The sequence below is a fragment of the Myotis yumanensis genome, unplaced genomic scaffold (genome assembly GCF_028538775.1).
Source record: "Myotis yumanensis isolate MYYU_CA2020_CCGP unplaced genomic scaffold, mMyoYum1.0.hap1 SCAF_4, whole genome shotgun sequence".
Classification (NCBI taxonomy): domain Eukaryota; kingdom Metazoa; phylum Chordata; class Mammalia; order Chiroptera; family Vespertilionidae; genus Myotis; species Myotis yumanensis.
In genome coordinates, this window is record NW_027223755.1 from 32,194,622 (window position 1) to 32,220,052 (window position 25,431).

The window sequence follows — 25,431 nt, forward strand, 5'->3', positions numbered from 1 at the left end:
CAGGTACTGAACTCATGGGCCTTGGTCTTAGAGAAGATTTTATGAATTTGACCCCAAAGGCAAGGAAAGTGAAGGCAAAATAAATGAATGTGTCTATCTCCATCTAAAAAGCTTCTGCACAGCAAAATAAACTGCCAACAAAACAAAAAGGCAACCAATCAAATGGGAGATGGTATTTGCAAACAACAGCTTTGCCAAGGGGTTAATATCCAAAATAAATAACTCATACAACTCAACCCCAAACAATCTAATTAAAAAATGGGAATGGACACTTCTTCCAAGAAGACATACAAATAGCCAACATACATAAGAAACGATGTTCAACTTCACTAGCTACTAGGGAAATGCAAATCAAACTACAATGAGATACCACCTCACACCTATTAGAGTGGCTATTATCAGAACCCTTATTCACTGCTTGTGGGAATGTAGTCTGGTACAGTCATTATAGCGGTTCCTCAAAAAATTAAGAATAGAGTTATTGTGTGACCCAGCAATCCCACTTCTGGGTATCTACCCCCAAAAACTTGAAAACACACTTATTTGCAAAGATATATGCACCCCTATGTTCATTGTAGCATTATTCAAAGTGCCCAAGACATGGAAATAAAAGTGTCTTTTGATACATGATTAGATAAAGTTGTGATACATATAAACTATGGAATACTATTCAGCCATAAGATGAAATACTGACATTTGTGACAACATGGATAGACCTTGAGAATATTATGCTAAGTGAAATAAGTCAGTCAGAAAAGCGATGAACCATATAATTTCACTCATACATGGGATATAAAACTGAAACTCAGAGACATAGACAGACAATAGTATGGTAGTTACCAGAGGGTAAGGGAGGCCAAACATGGTGAGGGAAGATGATTTGACTTTGGATAGTGGGTAATCATGTATCATCGAAATCTATACTTGAAACCTATATGATCTTATTAACAAACTAGAGGTCCGGTCCACGAAATTTGTGCACTCTGGGGGCAGGGTCCCCTCAGCCTGGCTGTGCCCTCTCGCAGTCCAGGAGCTGTCAGTCGGGCATCCTTAGCACTGCTGCAGAGGTGGGAGAGGCTCCCACCACCACCGCTGTGCTCGCCAGCCATGAGCCCGACTTCTGGCTGAGTGGTACTCCCCCTGTGGGAGCGCACTGACCAGCAGGGGGCAGCTCCTGCGTTGAGCATCTGCCCACTGGTGGTCAGTGTGTGTCACAGCGACCATTTGTTCTGCCATTTGGTTGATTTGCATATTAGCTTTTTATTATATAGGATATTACCCCAGTACATTTAATAAAATCAATAAATAGCTCATGAGTAATGGCTATGCCAAAAAAGGAAGAAAATCTATATATATAAAAGGCTAAGCAACTGTCTAACAGGCCAGTAGAAATGACACGCACTGACCACCATGGCACGCACTGACCACCAGCAGACAGACGCTCAATGCAGGAGCTGCCGAGCTGTGGTGACTTGGCAGTGGTGGTTCTCAGGTGACACACTCCGGAACCAGAGAGGAGGGAGCCCGATTCCTTACAGGGCCATGCGATTCCACCTTCGGCCGTGGGTTATGTTGTTGCTGGGGCACTGTCGGCCCTGAATCTGGTTTGCTGCACACTGTGTTTTCATTCCACACTCTGTATGACAGCAACTTTGCAGAGTGCCCTCTTGCACTCCAGGATCCTTTGGGGGATGTCGGAGAGCCGGTTTTGGCCTGATTCCCGCAGGCCAGGCTGAGGGACCCCATCTGCCAGAGGGACCCCACTCACTCCATAGATGCCCTTCGAGCTGCGGCACCACCCCAGGGGCAGTGGGAGGTTGGCTCCAGGGCATGTCTGGCCTGCCTCACCCAGTCCTACCTTGCCGGCCACCTTCTAATTAATTTCTTTTCAGTGTGCATGAATCCCTGCACCGGGCCACTAGTTTTTTGATAAAATCTCTATATTTCATGGGGGAACTTGTAGAGCAGAGATTTTTCATTGCTCAAAGAATCATTAGATATTTTTTGATGAAAGACATATGTTTAAGAAATTTGTATAAAAAGGAACCAAATATCTGAAAGAACCAAGTATTTTATGTATCTGCTGTCCTGTGATTTGTTAATACTTGCTATAATTTTTATAATATGAGCTTTAATAGCCAGACATAGGATATTTTTCTATTTTTGAATAAGAGATGTTCTATCATTCTTACAGTTATAAGAATGTATACAAAAACTTTCATCTCCATGAAGCATATGTTAAGGTCCATATCAGGCAGCTGGTATGTAAGTGCCATAATTGGTATTCCTTTTACTCTAATGAATAGACCTTGCACAACAGCAGGCATATGTGGAAGAGCAATGACAAGATACTGTTAACAGTTAGATATAGTTTTCTTTTGAAAGCATTGTGGATGAATGAAATTCTAAAACAGACACATTTAGCAGCCATAAAGAAAAAATTTCCTAAAATTGACAACTTAAATAGTTTGAAGTTGTTTAGGTAACGCTAAGATTTTGTCTTTTATTTATTTCTTTGACATTATTTCTTTTCTATCTGTCTGTATTTAAAGGTCTTACATTTCTGTTTCAAACCTTGTTTTTTCTTTTGACCTGCAGTATTTGGAAACCATGTTCACGCTACTTTTTCAATTACTGCAGCAAGTTACAGAATGTGACACAAAGATGCATGTTTTACATGTCCTTTCTTGTGTGATTGAAAGAGTCAACATGCAGGTAATTTTGTTTTAAATTATGAAAATAAATGTTAGGGTGTAGTAGAGTATATGTCAAATTTTTAAATTTGTATGCAAAAGCCTCTGCGCACAGCTTGGGTGGGGTTGTAAATTGGGTGGGGGGGGGGGGGGTCTCAGGGAATCACCAGGGCAGAGCAAACAGCAGTGGCTGCCAGTCAACCCTGCATCGGAGAGGTCCCTGCATTTGTGTTCCGCGCTCCCGTGCAGGAACAATGACCACTGCAAGCACCTCTGCGAGAAAGCCGCCCTCGCGTTCTGGCCCAATGCCAGACAGTCCAGTTTCTCCATATGAGTCTGGGTCCCCAAATTCTTACCCAGAACTGGAGTTCAGAGCAGTGGGAGCTTGTATCTCCCTCCTGATTAAAAAAGACAACAGCGCACCCAGCTGCCAGCCCCTTTTGCACACACCTCCGTTCCTCTACACTGCCACACCTCTGCACCTCCTACCAGACTCAATGCGCTTTTCTTTTCTCTTTCCTTCTAGTTGTCGAACTTCCACTCAGCCAGCCTTCCCGTGGTTCTGGATGATAGTTTGTTTTGTCTTTTAGTTGTAGTTTTAATGTGGTTGTGCGCGACAGCAAGTTCAGGTGTTTACCTATGCCGCCGTCTTCCCTCTCCATTTTCTTAATCAAAACCATAATTATAGTCAGGGAACTTAACATTGATTCAGTGCTGTTGTCTGATATCAAGTCCATATTCAGATTTCCTCAGTTGCCCCAGTAATATACTTTGAACCTTCCTCATCCTACCCATAGGGAGGGATGTATTTGACTTTCATGTCAACATTATGTTTTCTAATCATCACCAGCCCTGTTTTGGACTTTTGCAACAGTGACTCGATGGGTGATTTCTGAAATAGTTGTTTTGATGCATTAGTTTTAATTTAGCACATCATATATTCTAATGAATATCTAAGATTGGAATGTAAATATTTTATGACTTTCAAATGTAACTGGGTACTTTGGTTTATTACCTACTCCATCTATAATTCGTCGCTTACACTTTCTTTCTGTCATTCCTTGAAAAGTATTCTACTTGTTCCAAACCAAAACTGGTTTATTTTCCTTATCAGTAGAACATGCTGTTATATGCTGTTTTTAGATGAGTATAAATGAGTATTTTGAAAGTTGTGTTTTACATATTAAGTGGTATGCTTTTATAGGCTAATTTGTATGTTCTTTGAGATAGGGCGCTTAGCAAAATTAAGAGTTAAGCACATACTATTTATTATAATAGTTTGATTCCAAATTTGAAAATAAGGTAATATAAATAAAGAATCTCTTAATATTCAGTTTTATCTCACTGAAGTATTTGAACAAATATTAAATATACACTGAGTGGCCAGATTATTATGACCACCCCATCAGTACTTCATTGACACTTCCAAAAATACTGAATATTGAAAACTTCCTAAGCAAATACTCTCAAGGTTTTATTATTATTTGTATAACTAATTCACTTCATTATACTGATGGGGTGGTCATAATAATCTGGCCACTGTGTGTGTGTGTGTGTGTGTGTGTGTATTTGTTTTAAAGAGAGAGGGGGGGGTAGAGAGAGAGAGAAAGAGAAACATCGATTGGTTGCTTCCTGCACTCACCTGGGCTGGGGATTGAACCTGCAACCTGGGTATGTGCCCTTACTGGGAATTGAACTGGCGACATTTCAGTACATGGGACAATGCTTAACCAACTGAGCTATACTGGCCAGGGCTGAACAAATATTTAACTTATTTTTCTGTACATTACCTTCTGGGGTGGGATGTGAAGGACACAGATTCTATAATTTTTTTTGCTACCCTTTCACTATATGCTGTTTCATAAGCAGAATAAAGAAACACTCTTTTTTTTTTTTCTGGTAGCAGTTTTTAATTTTAATCCATGGGATTGAAATAGGTAGCACTGAAGCTGAAGGTCTACTATTTGTTTTATCATCAAGGACACTCATTAGAACAATTCCAAATACTATGACTGTAAGCCTCGAGCTGGAGCACTGTCCAGCTTCAGCGTAGATCCATTTTATTTCCCATGAGGCTCACTGTCAAGCTGTGCTGTGTGCTTCAGGGTATATTTTTCAAAACTGGTTAACTGGACTTGACAATTGTATTCTTTCTTCTCCTTCGTTTCCACTGTACCTCCTGTACACCTTCACCATTGCACTAACCCTTTCTCATTGTAAGGGTTTGTATGTGTAGCTTTATATCTTTTTCTTTCTGGTGCCTTGTGCTTGGGGCCTGATACTTGGAAGATGCTATCAGATAATTGTTGAATGAATAAATAAGTGCTGACTGTTTCTAAAACAATGTATTTCCAGTTAAGTAAGCTGATTTAGAAAGAAAGAAGATTATAACAGCATCTTTCTGTTAAACTCTAAAGAAATAACTGGCCTTTATATATTATTTCACATTCCTAAATTTTATTTCATGTAACACATTTGGTAACTGTTTTAAAATATTTACCATAGCCCTGGCAAATGTGGCTCAGTTGGTTGGAGTGTCATCCTGTACACTGGAAGATTGTGGGTTTGATCCCTGGTTGGTGTGTGTGCGGGAGGCAACCAATTGATGTTTCACTCTCACATCGATGTTTCTCTTTCTGCCCTCTTCCTTCCTCTCTCTCTGAAATAATAAAAGCATGTCCTCAGGTGAAGAAATATATATATATACACACACACATATACATACATATACACATATACACATACATACACACACACACATGTATGTTAGATATATAAGGTCAAGTACCAAAGAGCTCTGTGTCTATGTAATGTCTGACTTATCTTTAAAAGGATATATGCTTGCCCTAGCCGGTTTGGCTCAGTGGATAGAGTGTCGGCCTGTGGACTGAAGGGTCCCAGGTTTGATTCCGGTCAAGGGCATGTACCTTAGTTGCGGGCACATCCCCAGTAGGAGGTGTGCAGGAGGCAGCTGATCGATGTTTCTCTCTCATCGCTGTTTCTAACTATCCCTCTCCCTTCCTCTCTGTAAAAAATCAATAAAATATATTAAAAAGAATAAAAGCATATATGCTTACTATATTACATGTAGTATATATTAAATATTTGCTCTCTGGGACTTAAATAGGTTTTTCATTGTTTCTTAAGATAAATCACCTTTTTTACTAATAGAATTCTTTTACTTCCCCTACTTCTGTTGTGATAGATACGGCCGTATGTAGGATGTTTGGTGCAGTATTTGCCTCTTCTGTGGAAGCAGAGTGAAGAACACAATATGTTGAGATGTGCTATTCTGACAACGCTTATTCATCTTGTTCAGGTAAGATACTTCACAGTTTCAGTATTTTTTTCTTCTTTAAAATTTTTCATTGTTTGCATGTGTTTTATGTTAATGTTAGTGAAAGGCCTCACATTTTATGTCTTATATGTGTGATCTAAACAGTTTTTAAAACACTGTTTGTATATTTACTTTGGACATTTTTGACATAAGAAAATTTTCCTCTACTTTTTAGAGATGATTTCTTTCGTTAGATGTAGTGGTCCTCAGTGATGGTAAACCCACAATCTGTGTAGTCCGTGGTACCTTGCAGGCTGCTTCCTTGTTATGCAGGGATTTTCTGCATAAACTTCATTTTTACTCCTTTTCCTTAATTTAAAATAAAAATTTTCCCTTTCATAAATTGGAAAGACAGAAGAACAGGTGAGTTGCTTTTGAGAGAAGGAGTGAATTTGATTTTAGACATCTTGACTTGAAGTGTTGGGATGTGCAGTAGGTAGAGAGGAACCTAAACTTCAGGGGAAAAGAATGAGACTCTAATTCTCATTTGAACTGAAAATGAATTATAGTCTGATGGTGAGAGAAGAGCTTAACCCTAGACTGTCTCTGAGTGTATGGATGCTGAAGTGATTTTTACTGCCTTTGCTTCAGAGTTTGATAGATTTTTCCAATGGGAGATCTTTCTCTAAATTAAGAATTTCTAGCCGAAACTGATTTGGCTCAGTGGATAGAGTGTCGGCCTGCGGACTGAAAGGTCCCAGGTTCGATTCCGGTCAAGGGCATGTACCTGGGTTGCGGGCACATCCCCGTAGGAGATGTGCAGGAGGCAGCTGGTCGATGTTTCTCTCTCATCGATGTTTCTAACTATCTCTCTCTCCCTTCCTCTCTGTAAAAAATCAATAAAATATATTTAAAAAATTAATTAATTAATTAATTAACAATTTCTACTCTAAATGTTCTAATAAGTTTTAACAATATCCTTTCTACTATTAGTTTAGAAAAACCTTTCTCAGCCACCTTGATACTTTTTGAAACATAAACTCATTTGTTCAGTAAATATTTATGGATGGGTTTTACAGTTACAAATTTTTGTCTAAGGCAGTTTTAGAGAGATGAATGGTGATAAAATTGAAAAAAAATACTTTTATTGATTTCAGAGAGGAAGGGAGAGGGAGAGATAGAAACATCAATGATGAGAAAGGATCATTGATTGGCTGTCTCTGTCTCCTGCATGCCCCCTACCTACTGAGGATCAACCCTGCAACCCAGTCATGTGCCCTGACCAGGAATCAAACTGTGACCTTCTGGTTCATACGTTGATGCTCAACCACTGAGCTATGCCTGCTGGACGATACAATTTTTTTTTTAAATGCAGTTTCTCTTTAATAAGTCTCTGGCCTACCATCTCTTTCTGTCTACCCTGTAATTCTTGTGATTATCCTCAAAGATTATCTCTTTTATTGATGAGGATACGTACCTTGGTTGCAGGTTCTATCCTGGCCCTGGGTGGGGCATGAGTGGAAGGCAACCAATTGATATCTTTCTCACATTGATGTTTGTTTCTCTTTCTCTCTCCCTCTCTCTCTCTCTCTCTCTCTCTCTCTCTCTCTCTCTCTTTTTCTCTCCCCCCACCCCCACTTCTATTCTCTCTAAGAAATCAATGGAAAAAATATCCTTGAGTGAGGATCAAAAAAAATTTTTTTTTTTAAATTTCCTGATGATGTGGGTATATTTGTATCCCATTGTTCTGGACACTTGGATATTTCAAATTGGAAACTCATATTCTTGGGTTCTAGGTTATGATATTATATTTTATTTTTTCCTCCCCTTCTTGTTTTTATTTTTTGTCCCCTTGTGAACTTTTTATTACTTAGACGATAGATCAGTAAACCAGTCCTCTATTTTTCTTACTGTTCTGTCCTGCCTTTTTATATATATAAAAGGCACTCTTTTGCTCTACTTTCTGAATAATTTTCTGAACCTTATCTTTCAACCTCTTAAGTTTTTCTTTAATATTTTAATGTCTCTGACTTTTTTGTTTTGTTGAATACTCATTTTACAGGATTTCATTTTTGTTTTCTGAATGCAGAGATAGTTATGTTATATTTTCCATGTTTTCATTTCTATGCTTGGTTTCTGTTTCCTTTAAGGTGCTGTTTTGTATTTGTTTTGTTCTCTATGTCTCATATTAGATATTATAATCATATCTGTTGATCCTTGGTTGTTGGCATGTTAAAAATTTGAAGCATATATAAATGAAGGAAGAACAGTCTAGTGAATCCTTAGATAACTTACCATCACCCAATTTCAAGAACTATATCAGCATTTTGTCTGTATAAATTTAGGAGTGGGAACTGAAAGCTGATGGGAAGGGTTGTGTACGTATGAGAAACTTGCTGATAGTGGATTTTTCTTTTAGGATGATCTAGCTGGGTTGTTTTGTCGGGGAATGGTCCGTGTTTTTGAGATCTTTTTTCAGTGAAAGATCCTTCAGTCTCATGCCTGTTTACATATTCCATCTGCCTGTTTAATGTAATAAGCTCTTGATTGCCTGGTGTCTCCCTGTCTTGAGACCACTTCTTGTACCTTACAAGAGAATAAATGGCCAGCTTTGTTCTGGACCAGGGAGAGCCAGTTGTTTGTGCACATGGATGAGATTTGGCATCAGACTGTTCTTTAAACACCTTCTAGAGAACCTCTTATTTTTAACACCTCCCTTTCAACCTCCCTCTTGCCAAAATATTTGGTGCTATCAGTTCCTCGAGCCTTCTGGAGTTTCTGTAATGTAAATAGGCTGCTTCTTGCCCTTGTTTTTGTTCCTGGCTTTGAGATTCGGCTTTCTGAGCCTGCTAAGTCAGTAGCCACTTGTCTTTTTTCCCAGTTTTCAAAAATGAGGTGATTTTTATCTTTTCTTATGCTGTCTTTATACTTACGATTATAGGTCTTTAAAAACACATCCTACAGCATTCTTTTAGGGATGTTGGCAGAGAACAGTAATACATATAAGGGTTAAATCTGCCAGCTTTCTTTAGATATTATCATAGTTATTTCCAATACTAAGTAGTTTGGTGTAGCTGGAATGCAGAGTATAGAGCTTGGATGTGGGGGCCTTGTCAGGTAAATGTAAATAACCTATCTTGAAGCTCAGAGGAAAGAGTGTTATTTTTATTTTAGAAAGGTAATCAGGGTACCATGTGGACACTAGTTTGGAATGGGGTAAAAGTAAGGTCAAGGAAAGTAGTTGGGAACCTCTTTTGTTACCCCTGAAAGAAATGATGACCTGAATTAAAGTCATGAGGAAAAGGGGCAAGATTTGAAAACTATTAGAGAGATAATTAAGGATTATTTAGATGTGAGATGAGGAGAAAGAGGAAGCAGGAGGTGGTTATAATTTTTTAAAATATATATATTTTATTGATTTTTTTTACAGAGAGGAAGGGAGAGGGATAGAGAGTTAGAAACATTGCTGAGAGAGAAATATTGATCAGCTGCCTCCTGCACACCTTCTACTGGGGATGTGCCCGCAACTAAGGTGCATGCCCTTGACCAGAATCAAACCTGGGACCTTTCAGTCCTCAGGCTGACGCTCTATCCACTAAGCCAAACCAGTTAGGGCTATAATATAATTTATTACTAGAAGAATAGTGGTTCATGTCAGGTGAGTTAGGAAATGCAAGAAGCAGAACTCTTTTAGAAAGACAGTGGGTTGGTTCAGTTTTTAGAAGGTGTTATTCTGTTTTCTCCCTTAACTTAAAAAAAATTACAGATTCACATGCAATGGCAAAAATAGTATAGAGAGATTCCCTTGTGCCCTTCACCTTATTTCCCCTTATGTCTTAGGTAATGATGGTACAATATGATTTTCCCCATTTAAGCATTTCTGATAATTTTATTAATAACTGATTAATTTATTTTTGAGCTTTTACAGTATTATAGACAATGTCTTGTAGTTATAACCATGGCCCAAAAGAATGTTCAGATTTAAAGCTGCATATCTGGGATTGTACATGTATTTGAGGCCTCTAGATTATAAAGATGAATCTCATCATGATTTTACAGAGAGTCTTAAATGTTTCACAGTTGCTTCCTTTAGTTTTGCTAATCCTAGTATATTGTGCTCATTGGGATGTGCACGAAGTAGATAGATTCTAATTTTCTTGAGAAATTTTAAGTCTACTTGATAATCAATATGAACTTGACTAGTTTTTCTTAATGTTCTTTCTTTTTTTGTTGTTCTGTTAAAGATTGAGCTATGGAGAGTAAAATTTTAACTAAATATTAAAGCCCATTATACTATTATTTTTACTTTATTAAATGTGATATTTTTATAATTCTCTTTGGAAATAATCTTCAATAAGGTCTTTCACCTTATTTTTAGTTATAGAAAGAGCCAAACTTATGCTTAACGTATTTAAGGATAAACTTTATATATGTCCTTTGAAGTGTCTTATGTTCTGATACAGATTGAATTTATTATAAATATTTCATTAAAAGGGGAATATATATTTTTTAAAATAAAGATATCTAACTTTAAAAAGGGAAATACATAAATGTTTTGTTGCATTGTCATTTGCTATAAATTATATTGACATTTGAATTATTTTCTAAGTGAGGTGGTGTTTGGTTATTTTATTTACTTTCTATGTTTATCAGATTATATAAAGATTATTAATGGATTAGAAATGAACTTTCCATCCTTTTTGTTTTCTTTGAGAGTGAGATTTGTGTGGTACACTGAGTCAACCTTCATAATACAGTAATTAGGCAAACTAGAATTTTAGATATAATGCCCTCTCTTCCTCTTTTTGGCTCTTTAAAAATATTAGCAAAATATCTTCATTAAACTAATATGAACATATTTTTTATGTATATATTTTTTAAAAGCTTACAGAAAAGTACACAAAAAAAGAAAACTCCTTTACTCTCTTCCAGTGTTCTTTTCCTTTTCCATATTTACCTAGTGTTAACAATTTTTTTCTATTTTCTCCCAAGAAACATTTTTATGCATATATCGCATATTCAGAAATGTAGCTATTTGAAAAATATTTTTGCATGTAGAATTATTATACACACTTCTGTACTTTTTAAATCCAGTTTATAATTATTTTGAAATTGTTTATATTCCATGTCTAATCCTTTCTCACAGCTAAGTATTCTAGAATATTAATACACTATAATGTAATTATCTTACTGATGAACATTTAGGTTGAGTTCAGTGTTTATTATTTCGGTTAGATAATTTATAGAATTTAATATTTTAATGTTAACACCTCTTTAATAGTCAGAGATGGGGATATAAATATTTATGTATGGAAACTCTTTAAATGAACAGATTTGTATAGCCTTGGTATATATTATTTTACTACCATTAGGTAACTGAATAGTATTTTTATGCTACTTGCTTTCTAATTGTAAACAGAACTAACTTTGTTTTAGTTATGTTTATATTTAGGGCTGTCCTTTAAAATCTAATTAATTTACTTTATAAGTTGTTTTTAGAGCTTTTATATATGATAGGTGATTGATTTTTTTGTTTTTTTTTGGGTGGTGGTGGTGGTGGGACCTTAGAATGTCTTATATTAAATTTTATTTATACTTCCCATAGGGATTAGGAGCAGACAGCAAGAACCTGTACCCTTTCCTGCTTCCAGTTATTCAACTGAGTACAGATGTTTCCCAGCCTCCACATGTTTATCTTCTGGAAGATGGTTTAGAATTATGGTAAGAGGAAAAACTTAATACCTTGGACTTTTTTTTTTTCTTGACCTTCCTTACTCTCATTTCAATAAAGCAAAGGCCATGTAACAGGGCTTAAAAACTCAACATTTAAAAATAAAAACATAAAGTCGGTTTCCCCAAAGTGGGTAGCATAATAGCTCCATCTTTTCTTGGTAGCTTTCACTCAGTGTAGGCTTACAATTGTCAGAGTTAAAGGGGAAGTTTCAGTAAGAACTCAGCTGCATTTTATCTTTTGGAATTTGGAATGTACATTTTAGATATCAATAAATTTTGAAAACTAAAAATTTACTTAAAACTTCCAGTGTGTTAAATGAGATTTCAGGGAATTGTTGAGTTACTTTCAACCTCTTATTAACTTACCATAAGTACTGGGATTATACCTTATCCCCAAATATTAGTACTGCTTAGTCTTGATTTATTATTTTACTAAGTGAAGAGTATATAGTGTTTAAAAACAACAACAAACCTACGAAAACCTTTTTCTGTGACAGCTCAGTGCCTCAAACTGTAAGGAACTGTGTTAGAAAATCATTTTGCTTTATTAAGCTTATTTTACTGATTACAGCAGTCTCTCTTTAAAATGTAGTCTATAATACAGGAAAGGTTTAAAAATTCCAATATATATACTCACACTGGAATTAAAAAGCAAATCACAGAAACTAACCATAGAAAACAATAACACTTGGGGCCTCCCTTCTTCCCTTTCTTCTTCTCTCTCTCCCTTATTTTCTTAATTTTGTTTAGCTTTCTAGGAATGAACAGTGTTTTGATTCTTAGAAATTATCTTCAGTGCAAATTATAAATTAATGATCTATATCAAAATACTCGAAGTACAATTTTAAAACATAAGTAGGTAGATATTTGCAATATATTTCTCATTCTTTTCTAGGTTGTTTTAAGTTAAATGACTTCTGGATGGTTTGATTATAAGTTAGCATATGTTGGACACTTTTATATTCATGTTAGAGGCCTTGTGCACGGATTCATGCACATTGAAAGGAAATTAGTTAGAAGGTGGCGGGACTGGGCAAGACGGGCCCGACACACCCTGGAACCAACCTCCCGCGGTCCCTCCCCAGCCTGGGGTGGTGCCGGGGCTCGACGGCCATCTGCAGAGTGAGCGGGGTTCCTCCAGCAGGTGGGGTCCCTTGCCCTGGCCTGTGGGGATCGGGCCAAAACTAGCAGTCTGATATTCCCCGAGGGCGTCCCAGAGTGCAAGAGGTCACTCTGCAAAGTTGTTATCGTTCGGCAGCTCCTGTGTTAAGTGTCTGCCCCTTGTTGGTCATTGCACGTCATAGCTACTGGCTGGTCAGCTGGTCGCTTAGGCTTGTGTGTGTGTGTGTATACATACATATACTGTATATATATATTTTTTAATCCTCACCCAAGGATATATTTTTCCATTGATTTTTAGAGTGGAAGGAAAAGAGAATGGAGGGGAGGAGGAAAAGAGAATGGAGGGAAGGAGCGAGAGAGGATAAGAGAGAGAGAGAGAGACATCGAAACATCGATTGGTTGCTTCTCGCTCGCCATCCAATGGGGCCAGGAATTAAATCTGCAACTGAGTACATCCCCTTAACTGGAAATTTAACCCACAACCCTTTGATCTGTGGGCCAGTGCTCTAACCACTGAGCAAAACTGGCCAGGGCAATATTCATATATTTTTATTTGTCCAGAATGGGTTACTTTAGATTAGAGGTTGGCAATTTTATTTTGTAAAGGACCAGACAGTAAATATTTTAGGCTTCCCAGGCTATGCACATTCTGTTCCAACTATTTAACACTGCTGTTTTAGAGCGAAAGCTATTGTAGACAATATGTAAACAAGTGGACAGGGCTGTGCTTCAATAAAACATCATTTACGAAAGTAGGATATGGGTTGGATTTGGCTGTAGTTTGCCAACCCCTACTCTAGATTACAAATTAAAACATTAATCTCTGGTATATAATTACTTTCTTATAAATGTGTAGATACTATATGATAATGACTAGTAGAAAAATTTAAAATAGTATAGTAAAGAGACATATTCAGTTACTTATCAGTATTGCAGACTTAGTATATTAATGTGGTTTAGTAAAGGTGTATACATTTTTTAAGGATTACATGAACAGGTAATCATAAAAATGCATTGCTTTGTTAATGGTAATCTCTTTTTTTCTGCTTTTAGTTATATGTAAACAAAATTAAATCATTATGATACATTTAAAAAAATTTACCAAATTTATAAGTAGCTAAGATTATTTAAAGAATCAGGGTACACATTTCTTCATATACTAGAGGCCCGTTGCACAAATTCGTGCACCAGTGGAGTTCCTCTGCCTGGCCTTCGGGATTGGGCCGAAACCGGCTCTCTGACATCCCCTGAAGATATCCCGGATTGTGAGAAGGTGCAGGCCGGGCTGAGGAACCCCACCAGTGCACGATCGGGGCTGGGGAGGGTTGCAGAAGGTTGGCGAACCGGGGAGGGACCGCAGGAGGGCCAGATCCTGATCAGCCAGACTCCAGCAGCAAGCTAACCTACAGGTCGGAGTGTCTGTCCCCTGGTGGTCAGTGCACATCATAGCGAGCAGTTGAGTGACCTTAGCATGTCAGTAGCATATTATGCTTTGATTGGTTGAACAGCCAACCAATCAACTGGACTCTTAGCATATTAGGCTTTTATTATATAGGATTTTTCTTAGTGAGTTACAGCTCATTTGGAATCAGATATAGGTGTCAAGCCCCAATTACACCACTGTGTAAGGTTTGTAATCATCTTCTATGAGCCTCATTTTCCTTATCTGTACATTGAGGAAAAATAATCTATACTTTTACCCAGTTGTCGTGAGGATGAAATAATGTTTGTAAAGTGGTTAGTATTTTGTATATGATATTTAAAGCCTGAGAATTGGTGAGATCACTTAGGAAGAGAAGGACAGATAGAGAACATTCAGCTCAGGGGAAAATTCTAAGGAATTTATAACATTTAGAGGCCACATGAGGAGTCATCAAAGATGACAGAGAAGAGCAATCTACTGATATAGGAGGAATACCAAGTGAAGAAGAGACTATTTCCTAAAAGTGGGAGTGGTCAGCTGTGTCAGATGTGCTGATTGTTCTAGTAAGAGCAGTATATAGAGGTGAATTGGTCATATGGAGATATTAGGGGTTTCATTGGAGAAGTAATAACAAAAGATAGAATTGGAGTAGATTGAAGCATGAATTGGAGTTAAGTAAGTACAGACTGTGAGCACTGATAACTTGTTTAAGAACTTTTACTATGAGGAAGTTTGTGGAAATCTGGCAGCCATTGGCTGGTGTGGGGGATGCAAGTTCTAAAAGGGTGGATGATACTCCAGAGAAACATAATTGAAGGAGGCAGTTGTGGAACTGTGTACCTGAAATCTATATGATTTTGTTAACCAGTGTCATCCCAAAAACTCAATAAAAAGGAAAGAAAAAGATAATTGAAGGAGGCAGAAGGGATGTTTTGCTAAGCAAGTAGAGGGGTTTATTGTTTTTTAATAGCAGCAGGAATACTTTATCTGTTTTAATACTTTATCTGTTTTAATTGGAGGAATAATTTATCTGTTTAAGATGGATTTCTGTATTGTAGTTGAATGAGATAGGTAGGTGTTCTATGTAAGCTTCTATTTTTTCAACAAAATATGAAGTGTAATCATCAGCTGAGTGTTATGGCTGGAGTGGGAGTGTATAAAAATATGAGAGGTTTGTGGGAAGCAAAGGTATAAAAGTTTTATATTGGAGAATGGGAATTTGAACTTATTAGGGGATAACCAGTACCAGTTGATGTTTTTGGTCATATATTACAAAATGAAACTTCAGACTTATTAAGTGATTTTTTTAAAAAATGGCTTTCCTCTGCCCTTCTTGATCCATCTTGCTAGAGATTTGTCATTGGTCTTCTCAAAGAACCAACCTTTGGCTTGGATTTTCTTGCATGTTTGTTTCATATTATCTTCTGTTCCTATATTTATCTCATCTTTCTACTTGCTTTACGTTGGTATTTGTCATTTAACCCATATTCTAAGATTTAGCTCAGTAAATTTTAGTTTTCTCATATAAGCCTGTAATGGTATCTTTTATTGACTTACTTGGTTTATCATATTAGAGTGCCTCCTAGAGGCCCTCCACACATATACTCAATAGATGTGAATGAAGTTAGACAAGCTAATAGGGGATGCTCTATGAGGCATGTTTCTGCTTTTCCAGAGAATAGATTCAGTATATCATCATTAGGTGTGTTTTCTATGAGTGTTTGGTAGATACTCTCTTATGAGGTAAAGGAAGTTCCTTTCTATTTATAATTGGATGAGAGTTTTTGAATAGGATCCCCCTCCCTTTTCTTGCAGATATTGTGACAATTGTGTTTTGTCTTCTTTAACTTCTTTTCTAGAGGCTGTTTTGAGGAGGTAAACCAGTTATACACTTCTGTGATAAACTACAACCCATATATAATTTATTTTTTATATATTGATTTTTTTTCCAGATGCTTTTATTTTAACTGAGAGTGGCTTGTTCATATTAAGTTTTACTAAGTTCATATTTATTAACATTTAAAGTAAGTGTTTTTAAACTAATTAGTCCAGTGTTTCATTGCAGGGGCACATCAATTACACATGACAAGAATATATAAAGAAAATGAAAACGTGAAATAATTTTTATCTTTACCAGACCACTCATAATATCCATGATTTTGCTTTATCATTATAATGATACATATTTTAGTATGTAGTCACTTTCTTTACTGTTTTTTTTCCATGTATATAGAAATAATATTACATGATTTGTAGGTAGGTTTTTAATTTTGATGAATTTGGTAATTTTTTTAAGAGAGATAATTTTATGACTTTTTGTATTGTCTGTTTTTCTTCTTTTACATGGGGCAGTTTTTAAAATATTTATGTTGTGTTGTTAAATAGCTTTAATGGTTACAGAAAGTGATTTAATCTTTCCCCCCCTAGGTTAGTGACTTTGGAAAACAGCCCATGCATTACACCAGAGTTGCTTCGTATATTTCAGAACATGCCACCACTTCTTGGTAGGTATTAAAGCATACTGTTTTGAATGCAGCCATAATTAATAGTTTCTAGATTTTTTCCTATGTAAGTTTTAAGGATAATTTCTGCTTGTTAAAGATCAAACAAGAAATGTACTAAATTACTGAATAAAAATCAAAGAGTTCTTAGGAAACTAATTACAAATTAGGTTTGAACTCTGGTAAAGTTTTTGTTTGATAGCAGTTCTATAAGGTATTTAAAAGGTTATACTATAAGGTTGCTTCATCAGTACAATGAAGTGAATTAGTTATGCAAATAATAATAATAAAACCTTGAGAGTATTTGCTTAGGAAGTTTTCAGTATTCAGTATTTTTGGAAGTGTCAATGAAGTACTGATGGGGTGGTCATAATAATCTGGCCGGTCATAATAATCTGGCCATCAGTGTATACCCTGGCTTTATCCAGCTTCTTTTTCAATGTGATTTTGTGCTATCAGTTTTTCACAAATGAACTCTGTACATATTTCTGATTTAGCTAAGGAACTACAATATAAACCACATATAATCAAAATTATTATTGTTTGTTGAAGTATTATATATGAGCTGTGAAATCATAAAGCTTAATGTTATTGAAGCAACGCTTTTGGTACATGAAACCATAGAACTGGACAGGGTGCTAGAAGTAGGCTTTTTGTCTCATTTAGGCCATCTTGGATGAAATCTAATTAGATGATATTTTTTTGCCAGTCTGAACATGTATTCTGAAAATATATATATATATATATATATATATATATATATATATATATATATATATATATCTCAAAGCCTAATATGCTCCCCGCTGGAGTTTGACCGGAAGACTGATTGCTTGTTATGACATGCGCTGACCAGGATGGGGTGGCGCGGAAAGAAGGAAGGCCCCAGCCGGCAGCCGGGGAAGGGAGGCCCCAGCTGGCAGCCTGAGGCCCCAATCAACCCTGATTGCCAGCCAGTCCTAGGGACCCTACCTATGCACGAATTTCGTGCACCAATCCTGTAATAATAATAGGAAATGAATACTTTCCTTTTACATATCAGCCACCACTCACAAGTATGTAATAGCCTAAATTTTAAAAAAAATTTATTTATAAAATTGTTGTTTTATGAGAGATTTTACCAGTGCAGATTGACATTTAAACTGATGGAGTATTTAAGAATTTTATACAGTGCTATTTACTGGCCATTTGGTTTTTGCTTTGTTTTGTTTTAATCTCCAAAATACTATTGCTTTTAAAAGGTGTTTGTTTATAAAATGTAAAATGTAAAAATTATTTAAGGTTTTCCATTCAGAGTCCTCATTCTTCAAGACTTATTCATGAAGCATCTTTAATTCCTGCTTTAGTACTTTGGGTATACTAACTGAATAGTTTAATATTGTCAGGAAAAAGTGTTTATATAGGAATATGCCAGGAAAAAGGTATACTTATTTTGGCGATATTGAAAGATTGTTTCTAAGCTTGATCTAGAATAGTTTTTAAAATATCTGTTAAGAGATGGCTTAAAAGAATCCTGTCTTAAATATTTCTTCATTATAGATCTTGATAAAATTTTAGGTAGCAATGATTTAGAAATAATATTCTCTGACATGCCTGGAATATAACAATCCTAACTTCACACTGAAATATGAATCCTTCTCAGGGATTGCCCAAGTCTGTTGTATAGTGTTGGTCTCTGAAACAATGTGAACAAGTCCAGACTAGACTAGACGTTCTCCTTGAGGAGAAAGAGACCATGTGAATTTTTCATAAGGATAACTTTATTCGAAATAAAGCCCTACCTTTTTATCCTGAGATTTTGTCTTTTGTAGCAAAAAAAATATTTAGATGACAGCCTTTGTTATTTCATTTTATGTCTTTCATTAGCATAGTAGTTGGTCACTCCCTGTCTCCTCGACTTCCTTATCCTATCTAATAAAAAAGTAATATGCAAATTAACCGGCACACCCTCACTCCGCCAGTCCGTCACAAAGATGGCGGCAGCCACTGAGCTGGAGTGAGCAGGAGGCTTAGGTTGCCCCCGGCGATGGAGGAAACCAAGCTTCCCACCTGCCCTGGCCACCCTGAGCTCCGCTCAAGGCTACAAAGTTTTAATTATAGAAGATAAATAAATCCCAGATACCTGCTTCCAGCCAGTGTGGCCTCCGCTCAAGGAGGGACTGGAACATGGGTTGCCAGGGGCAACCCAGGCTTCGAGCGAGACCAAGGCTACAAAGTTTCAATTATAGAAGTTAAATAAATCCCAGATACCTGCTTCCAGCCCGCAGCTGTGGCCAGCCTGAAAACGGCCATCAGCCCCTCACCCAGGCTGGCCAGGCACCCCAGCGTGACCCCCCACCCTGAAGAGGCTTGGCCAACCTGAAAACGGCCCTCAGCCCCTCACCCAGGCTGGCCACACCCCCATGGGGTGAGGGTCCACCTCCTCCGCAGCTCTAAGGATGTCCGACTGCAGCTTAGGCCTGCTCCCCGCCAGCAAGTGGACATCCCCCGAGGGCTCCCGGGCTGCCAGAGGAATGTCTGTCAGCTTAGGCCCGATCCCCTGGGGAGCGGGCCTAAGTCAGCAGGTGGACATCTCCCGAGGGGTCCCAGACTGCGAGAGGGCACAGGCCGGGCTGAGAGATCCCCCTGAGTGCACAAATTTTTGTGCACTGGGCCTCTAGCTTTTAAATAATCTGTTAAATCCTAAAGTTTGTGAACTAATGCCTTTAAAATACGTTTTGAGCTAGAAATAGGATTGTCATTTTCTTGTGAGAGTATATATAGGAAATTCTTATCTGAATGTCTTCTTACATTGCTAGAAGTGAGATAGTTAAGAAGCCTGGCCTTAGGCCCATATTTTGCCAGAAATAAAATATTTTAGTCTGTCTTATCATAAGTGAATAGAATTTCTAAATACTAGCAACAGAGAATGGCAGGTTTTAGATATAGATAATATTTTGGAGTCCTTTTGATCTGTATAATTATATACATACAATCTGTATTCTATTATGTCATTATTGTATGTGATAAGACATGAACATTTGATCATACTAAATTTTAACAAAATAGTTTTCTACTTTGCACTTTGAAAAGGAATAACTAAAAACAATATCCTTTGCCCATGCTATTCTGATAATTAGTTTTTAAAGAACATTTTTTATGCGTAGGGGAAAAGAACAACAAAGTCCAAGGATTGAGAATATTTAAGCACAATATAATTTTGGGGGGCATAATGGGAATTTTTTTCATACATAGAGAAACATAATTCTTATCACATGAACACATTTAAGCAGATGTCCAAATGTGATGGTAAAATGATTCTGTTGCATGTTGTTTGCCATCCAAGCATTAGAAATATAGTTTGATTCAAAAGATTGGGTCATTTGGTTATGTAGTTCTTTTCTGAAAGAAAAAAAAAGGAACTTCATATTCTTTTCTAAATTGATTTAACTAGTGGGAGATATATGAGAAAGCATTAAGTTATAGGTTGATGCCGGTTTTTAGATAGTTATCTATATAATAGTATTCTGAATAGCACTCAGAAAAGATTTGTGAAGAAGTGTAACTTAATTTTACATAAATCACTTTATTTAAACTAACTGAACGATGAATTAGCTTGTCCTTTAAAAAAATATTTATTATTTTGTCAGAACAAAGTTCAGAAAATCTCAGAACCTGCTTTAAGATTATCAACGGTTATATCTTTTTATCATCAACAGAATTTTTACAGGTATGTTGTAGTTTTTACATTGTAAACATTTATATAGTTATGATTTTGTTTCTCATTTGAAATGAGGAGGTACCTTTACAAAATTTAAATGATTCATCTGTATTACTTGAAGTGGGGGGGAAATTTTATAAGCATTGAAAACTTCAGGGCAGATGAGATGCAGTTCCATTAATTAGTTTTTTAAACCCAGAAAATATGCTCTTTGAATAAATAGATTCTCATATTGCTATAAAAATCAGCATAGGGAATAAGTTATACTTTTATTCTCTAACCTTTCCTAAAGAGTTGTAATTGTAACTTTAGTATATAAATCTCAAATAGATTACAATGAGTCCCAAATTGAATTTTATGTGTTTTTTAGTATTGTAAATACATTTGTATGTATATTTTGACCTTTGATTGAATTTCAGACATATGCAGCAGGTCTGTGTCAGTCCTTTTGTGAGCTGCTAAGTGACATTACTACAGAAGGTCAAGTTCAAGTGCTCAAGGTATTGTCACTTTAAAAATTATTGTTACAAGTTTATAAGATTATTGTTACAAGTTTTCCATCTATATTTTGTGAAATTGGATCTTTATTTGAGTTTGGATGATTGGCAAGGAGAAGAGTAATTCTAGACAGTAATATCTTTTAGCAATATTCAGTTGGTCTAGTACTTCAGGACCAGAAGTCTCAAATTTGACCATGCATGCAGATCACCTAGGATGTTGTTAAAATGCAGATGCCACATTTTTTTAAAAATATATTTTATTGATTTTTTACAGAGATGAAGGGAGAGGGATAGAGAGTTAGAAACATTGATGAGAGAGAAACATCGATCAGCTGCCTCCTGCACACTCCCTACTGGGTATGTGCCTGCAACCAAGGTACATGACCCTGGCCGAAATCGAACCTGGGACCCTAGAGTCCGCAGGCCGACGCTCTATCCACTGAGCCAAACCAGTCAGGGCCAGATGCCACATTTTTAAGAAAGTCCCCTCATCCCGAGACCTTCCTTTGTATAGCAAGGCTTTAAAAACTTTTATGAATTATCCAAAGGCTGGTGATATTTGATACTCTCACCCCTCTAGTTTGTTAGCCGGCTTTTGGATAAAATTTTTCACATTATAAATTGTTACTTTTAATTTGGGTTGACTATCAGAATACCAAGTTTGTATGGATTGTGTAAAATTAAGAACCAATATCAAATCACTGTGTTGTACACCTGAAACTAATATATGTCAGTTATACCTCAGTTAAAAAACAAAACAAAGCCAAAACAATCAAATAAGCTTTGAATTAGTCTTTATGCATTATATCTTTACAGATTAAAGATATATATTTTCTTTATATATCCTATCCTATATAATAAAAGGGTAATATGCAAATTGACCCTAACAGCAGAACGACTGGGAATGACTGGTCACTATGACACACACTGACCACCAGGGGGCAGACGCTCAGTGCAGGAGATGCCCCCTGGTGGTCAGTGCGGTCCCACAGGGGGAGCTCTGCTCACCCAAAAACCAGGCTGACGGCTGCCAGCATAGCGGTGATGGCGGGAGCCTCTCCCGCTTCAGTAGCGCTAAGGATGTCAGACTGCAGCTTAGGCCTGCTTCCCGCCAGCAAGTGGACATCCCCCGAGGGCTCCCAGGCTGCCAGAGGGATATCTGACTGCCAGCTTAGGCCCAATCCCCGGGGAGCGTGCCTAAGCCGGCAGGTGGACATCCCCCAAGGGGTCCCAGACTGCGAGAGGCACAGGCCAGGCTGAGGGACCCCCTCTCCTCCCCCCCCCCACCCCCACCCCCCAGTGCACAAATTTTTGTGCACCGAGCCTCTAGTTTATAATAATTACAGTGGTTATCTCTCTCACAGACTTCTGGAAACTAGAAGTCAATATGTGGTCAGGGCCATTCTCTCTCTATCCATCTCTCTCTCTGTAGACTGCAGAGGACAGTCTGTTCCATGCCTTTCTCTTAGCTTCTGGTGGTTGCTGGAAGTCTTTGGCTCCCTTGGCTTGTACATGCATCACAATGCCTCCGTTGTCACATGACATTTTCCTGGTATTTCTGTTATTTCTTCTTTTAAGGGCACCAATCATAGGGGATTAACTTTATCTTAATCACATCTGTAAAGATCCTGTATTCAAATAAGGTCACATTCATAGGTATCTGGGATTAGGACTTCAACATACCTTTCTATGTGCAGATTTTAATCTATAACAAGAATGTAGTATTAAAAAGTAAATCGATGACTTTTATGTATAGAGAGGTAGTAAAGAGAACCTGATCTGAGTAGGTTTTTGTAGATAACAGTGGCTCAGTAGAAGAGAAAATGGCTCCAAATGATACAAGGGATTGTGATTTCAAATCCAGAGGGTATATGGAAGGATTACTTTGGAAAAGAAGCAAGAATTTGTTTTCTGAGTTGGCAAGGATGGCAGTAATTGAAGCTGTGGTTATACTGGTAGGTGAAGAGTATAGGTAACTGGCATGTGACCTTGGTGTCTTCAGTCAAAAGAGACAAGGTTGTCAGAACTGCCTGATGCCTGTCAGTATGAGACAGAGGTACACTGCAGAATGACTAGAACAGTACTTCTGCATTTATTTCGGGGTGGGGGGCAAGTATTCATTTCAGTGTTCATTCTTAAATGAATTACATCTTACTGATGTTTCAATTGATTTTTAAGCATGATTCAGTTATATTAATGTCTTAGGCATTAAGGCTTTAAGATAATTATAATGTTGAAAGGTTTTTTTAAAAGAATTGAGATAAAAAGTTCTTTAGTTGATTCTGACCCTCCCTCCCCCCAAAGTTTGTTTACCAAACATTACACTCTTTAGCACTCTATCTGAGTTTTCCTGTCATATTTTTTCTTTGTTTTTTTTAAAATACATATTTTTTATTGAATTTTTACAGAGAGGAAGGGAGAGGGATAGAGAGTTAGAAACATTGATGAGACAGAAACAGTAATCAGCTGCCTCCTGCACACTCCCTACTGGGGATGTGCCCGCAACCAAGGTACATGCCCTTGACCGGAATCGTCCGCAGGCTGACGCTCTATCCACTGAGCCAAACCGGTGAGGGCTTCCTGTCATATTTTAAATCATAATAGAAACTTAAAACTAAAAGAGGGCAAATAGAGTGAAACTGTATGGCAGAGCTCTGATTTTAGTTTATAGGTTCTTCAGTTTCTTTTTTAGAGTAAAGGATAAAGGCTGAGAATCTGCACATGCCACTGTTACCAGGGAGCAAGTGGGCTTCAAAGGGGTAATAACAGGAGTCTCCATCTGGCTTGTTGAGACCCAAGTGTATCAATCTTCACCCATACTAATTTCAAAGTATTCTAGCTCCAAAGCTTACAAATAACATTGTGATTTTCTGTTAAATATTATAACATTTACAACAGTATCATTGACTTGTTTACTGAAGTTTTTTGTGAATTTGTGCTCTTACCCAAACGATGTATTGGCAATATATAATTATAGTGAGGAACTTCATCAGTCTAGCACAATCTTAGTCTTTTGCCTTAGTGATCATTTCTTCTCTGGAAGTAGAAGAGATAGCAAGTAATTGACACTTGGGACTTAATTCTAACTATTTGAGGGAAAACTGATTGGCAATGTGGGAGTGACAGAAATTTGAGAGAAAATTGCTATGTCATTAAGATGTTATCTTTATAGATTATTTAGTGTGTGTATTTTTAAAGTTTTTATCCTCTGCTAGCCTATAAGTTTTTCTGTGATCATAAACTTAGTAAATATATGTTCTGTTTTCTCTGAATGCATACAATGTAAGTGATTTGGAAGCCTGGGAATCCGTAATTCTCATGTTACAGATTGCCGGGTGATTATCATGACATTGGGTAGAAGTGCTGTGTAAAGTATGCTGACAGTGCATTTGGAATGTTATTCTCTCCTTGACCTGTGCCTTGGTTTTCACACCCAGTTTTGCTACTTCTATAGTTCTTGAGTACATTCTGGGCTTAAATTCTATTGGTTATTATGTAAGGGTTTTTACTATGTGATTTTTTATAATCTGTAACTGAAATATCTGAAATCCTCTGAGTTAAATTTTAAGTGATGGAGGAAAGAGGTTGCTTCTTATGTTTAAATTTGAATTGAAAATATTTTTTCTCCTGCTTTTCTGCAATGTTATTAGTAGTAAAGTAATTGTTGAAAGACAATTTGTTTTAAGTCACATGGAATGGACATTGTGAAACTTATTTGAAAAATGAGTCAAGTTTTTAGAATACGTCCTAAGGAGAATATTTACTTTCTTACTATTTTTTAAAAAATTATATTCATGTAAAATACTTAGAGGCAGGTTACACTCTGGACTGCAACAAAACTGTATGGTTAGAGTATTGGCTCTACTACTTCGAAACTCTGTGAGCTGAGCAAGTTAATCTGTGTTTCTCACTTTCCATCTATAGAATGGGGATGAAAACTTTACCTACTTCCTAGGTTGAGGTGAGGATTACATGAGTTATTTAACAATGCCTAGCATGTAATCAGCTAATCTAAGTGTTGGCTATTTCAATCTAATTTAATACTATTATGTAGTTATCTAATTATATATACACCAGTAATCTCCCTTTGGGGTAAAACACACTAATACACTTGTAGGCCACAAAATTGGTTGGTTGCCAAGATCTTTGGCTGTAAGAAAAACAAAACAAGACAAAACAAGTTATTCTGCCTATTTCTCTGACCATTTCTTCTAAATAAATGTTTATTTAAAATAAAGAATACATTAGTTAACTTTTTAAAAGTTAAGTAGGTGATTTACACAGTGATGGAGCTTTACTCTTTATCAAGAACTACATATCTTACCTGGCTATTTAAAATTAATTGCATTTCTTTCTTGTTTTTCAGAATAGCACAATTTAAAATTTTTTTATTTATGGAAAATTCCAGATTTACATAATGTACAACACTATTCTTGTAATTTTAGCAGAAAAAAATGACTTTCTTATTTTTTCCTTTTAAGT

General features: G+C 36.8%; 1 protein-coding gene across 4 annotated transcripts in view; it reads left to right on the top strand.

Annotated features, from left to right (window-relative positions):
• The window catches only part of IPO11 (importin 11), a 128,516-nt gene that overhangs the window by 59,459 nt on the left and 43,626 nt on the right, over positions 1-25,431 (top strand). For all 4 annotated transcript variants that reach the window (XR_011471166.1, XM_070412044.1, XM_070412046.1 and 1 more), the window contains exons 19-24: positions 2,599-2,715; positions 5,899-6,012; positions 11,576-11,691; positions 16,676-16,752; positions 20,379-20,458; positions 20,869-20,949. Coding sequence is in view for 3 of the 4 variants with exons in the window: in XM_070412044.1 (XP_070268145.1) it covers positions 2,599-2,715; positions 5,899-6,012; positions 11,576-11,691; positions 16,676-16,752; positions 20,379-20,458; positions 20,869-20,949 (585 nt within the window). In the remaining variant the exon portion in view is untranslated. The remainder of the gene's footprint in view (positions 1-2,598; positions 2,716-5,898; positions 6,013-11,575; positions 11,692-16,675; positions 16,753-20,378; positions 20,459-20,868; positions 20,950-25,431) is intronic.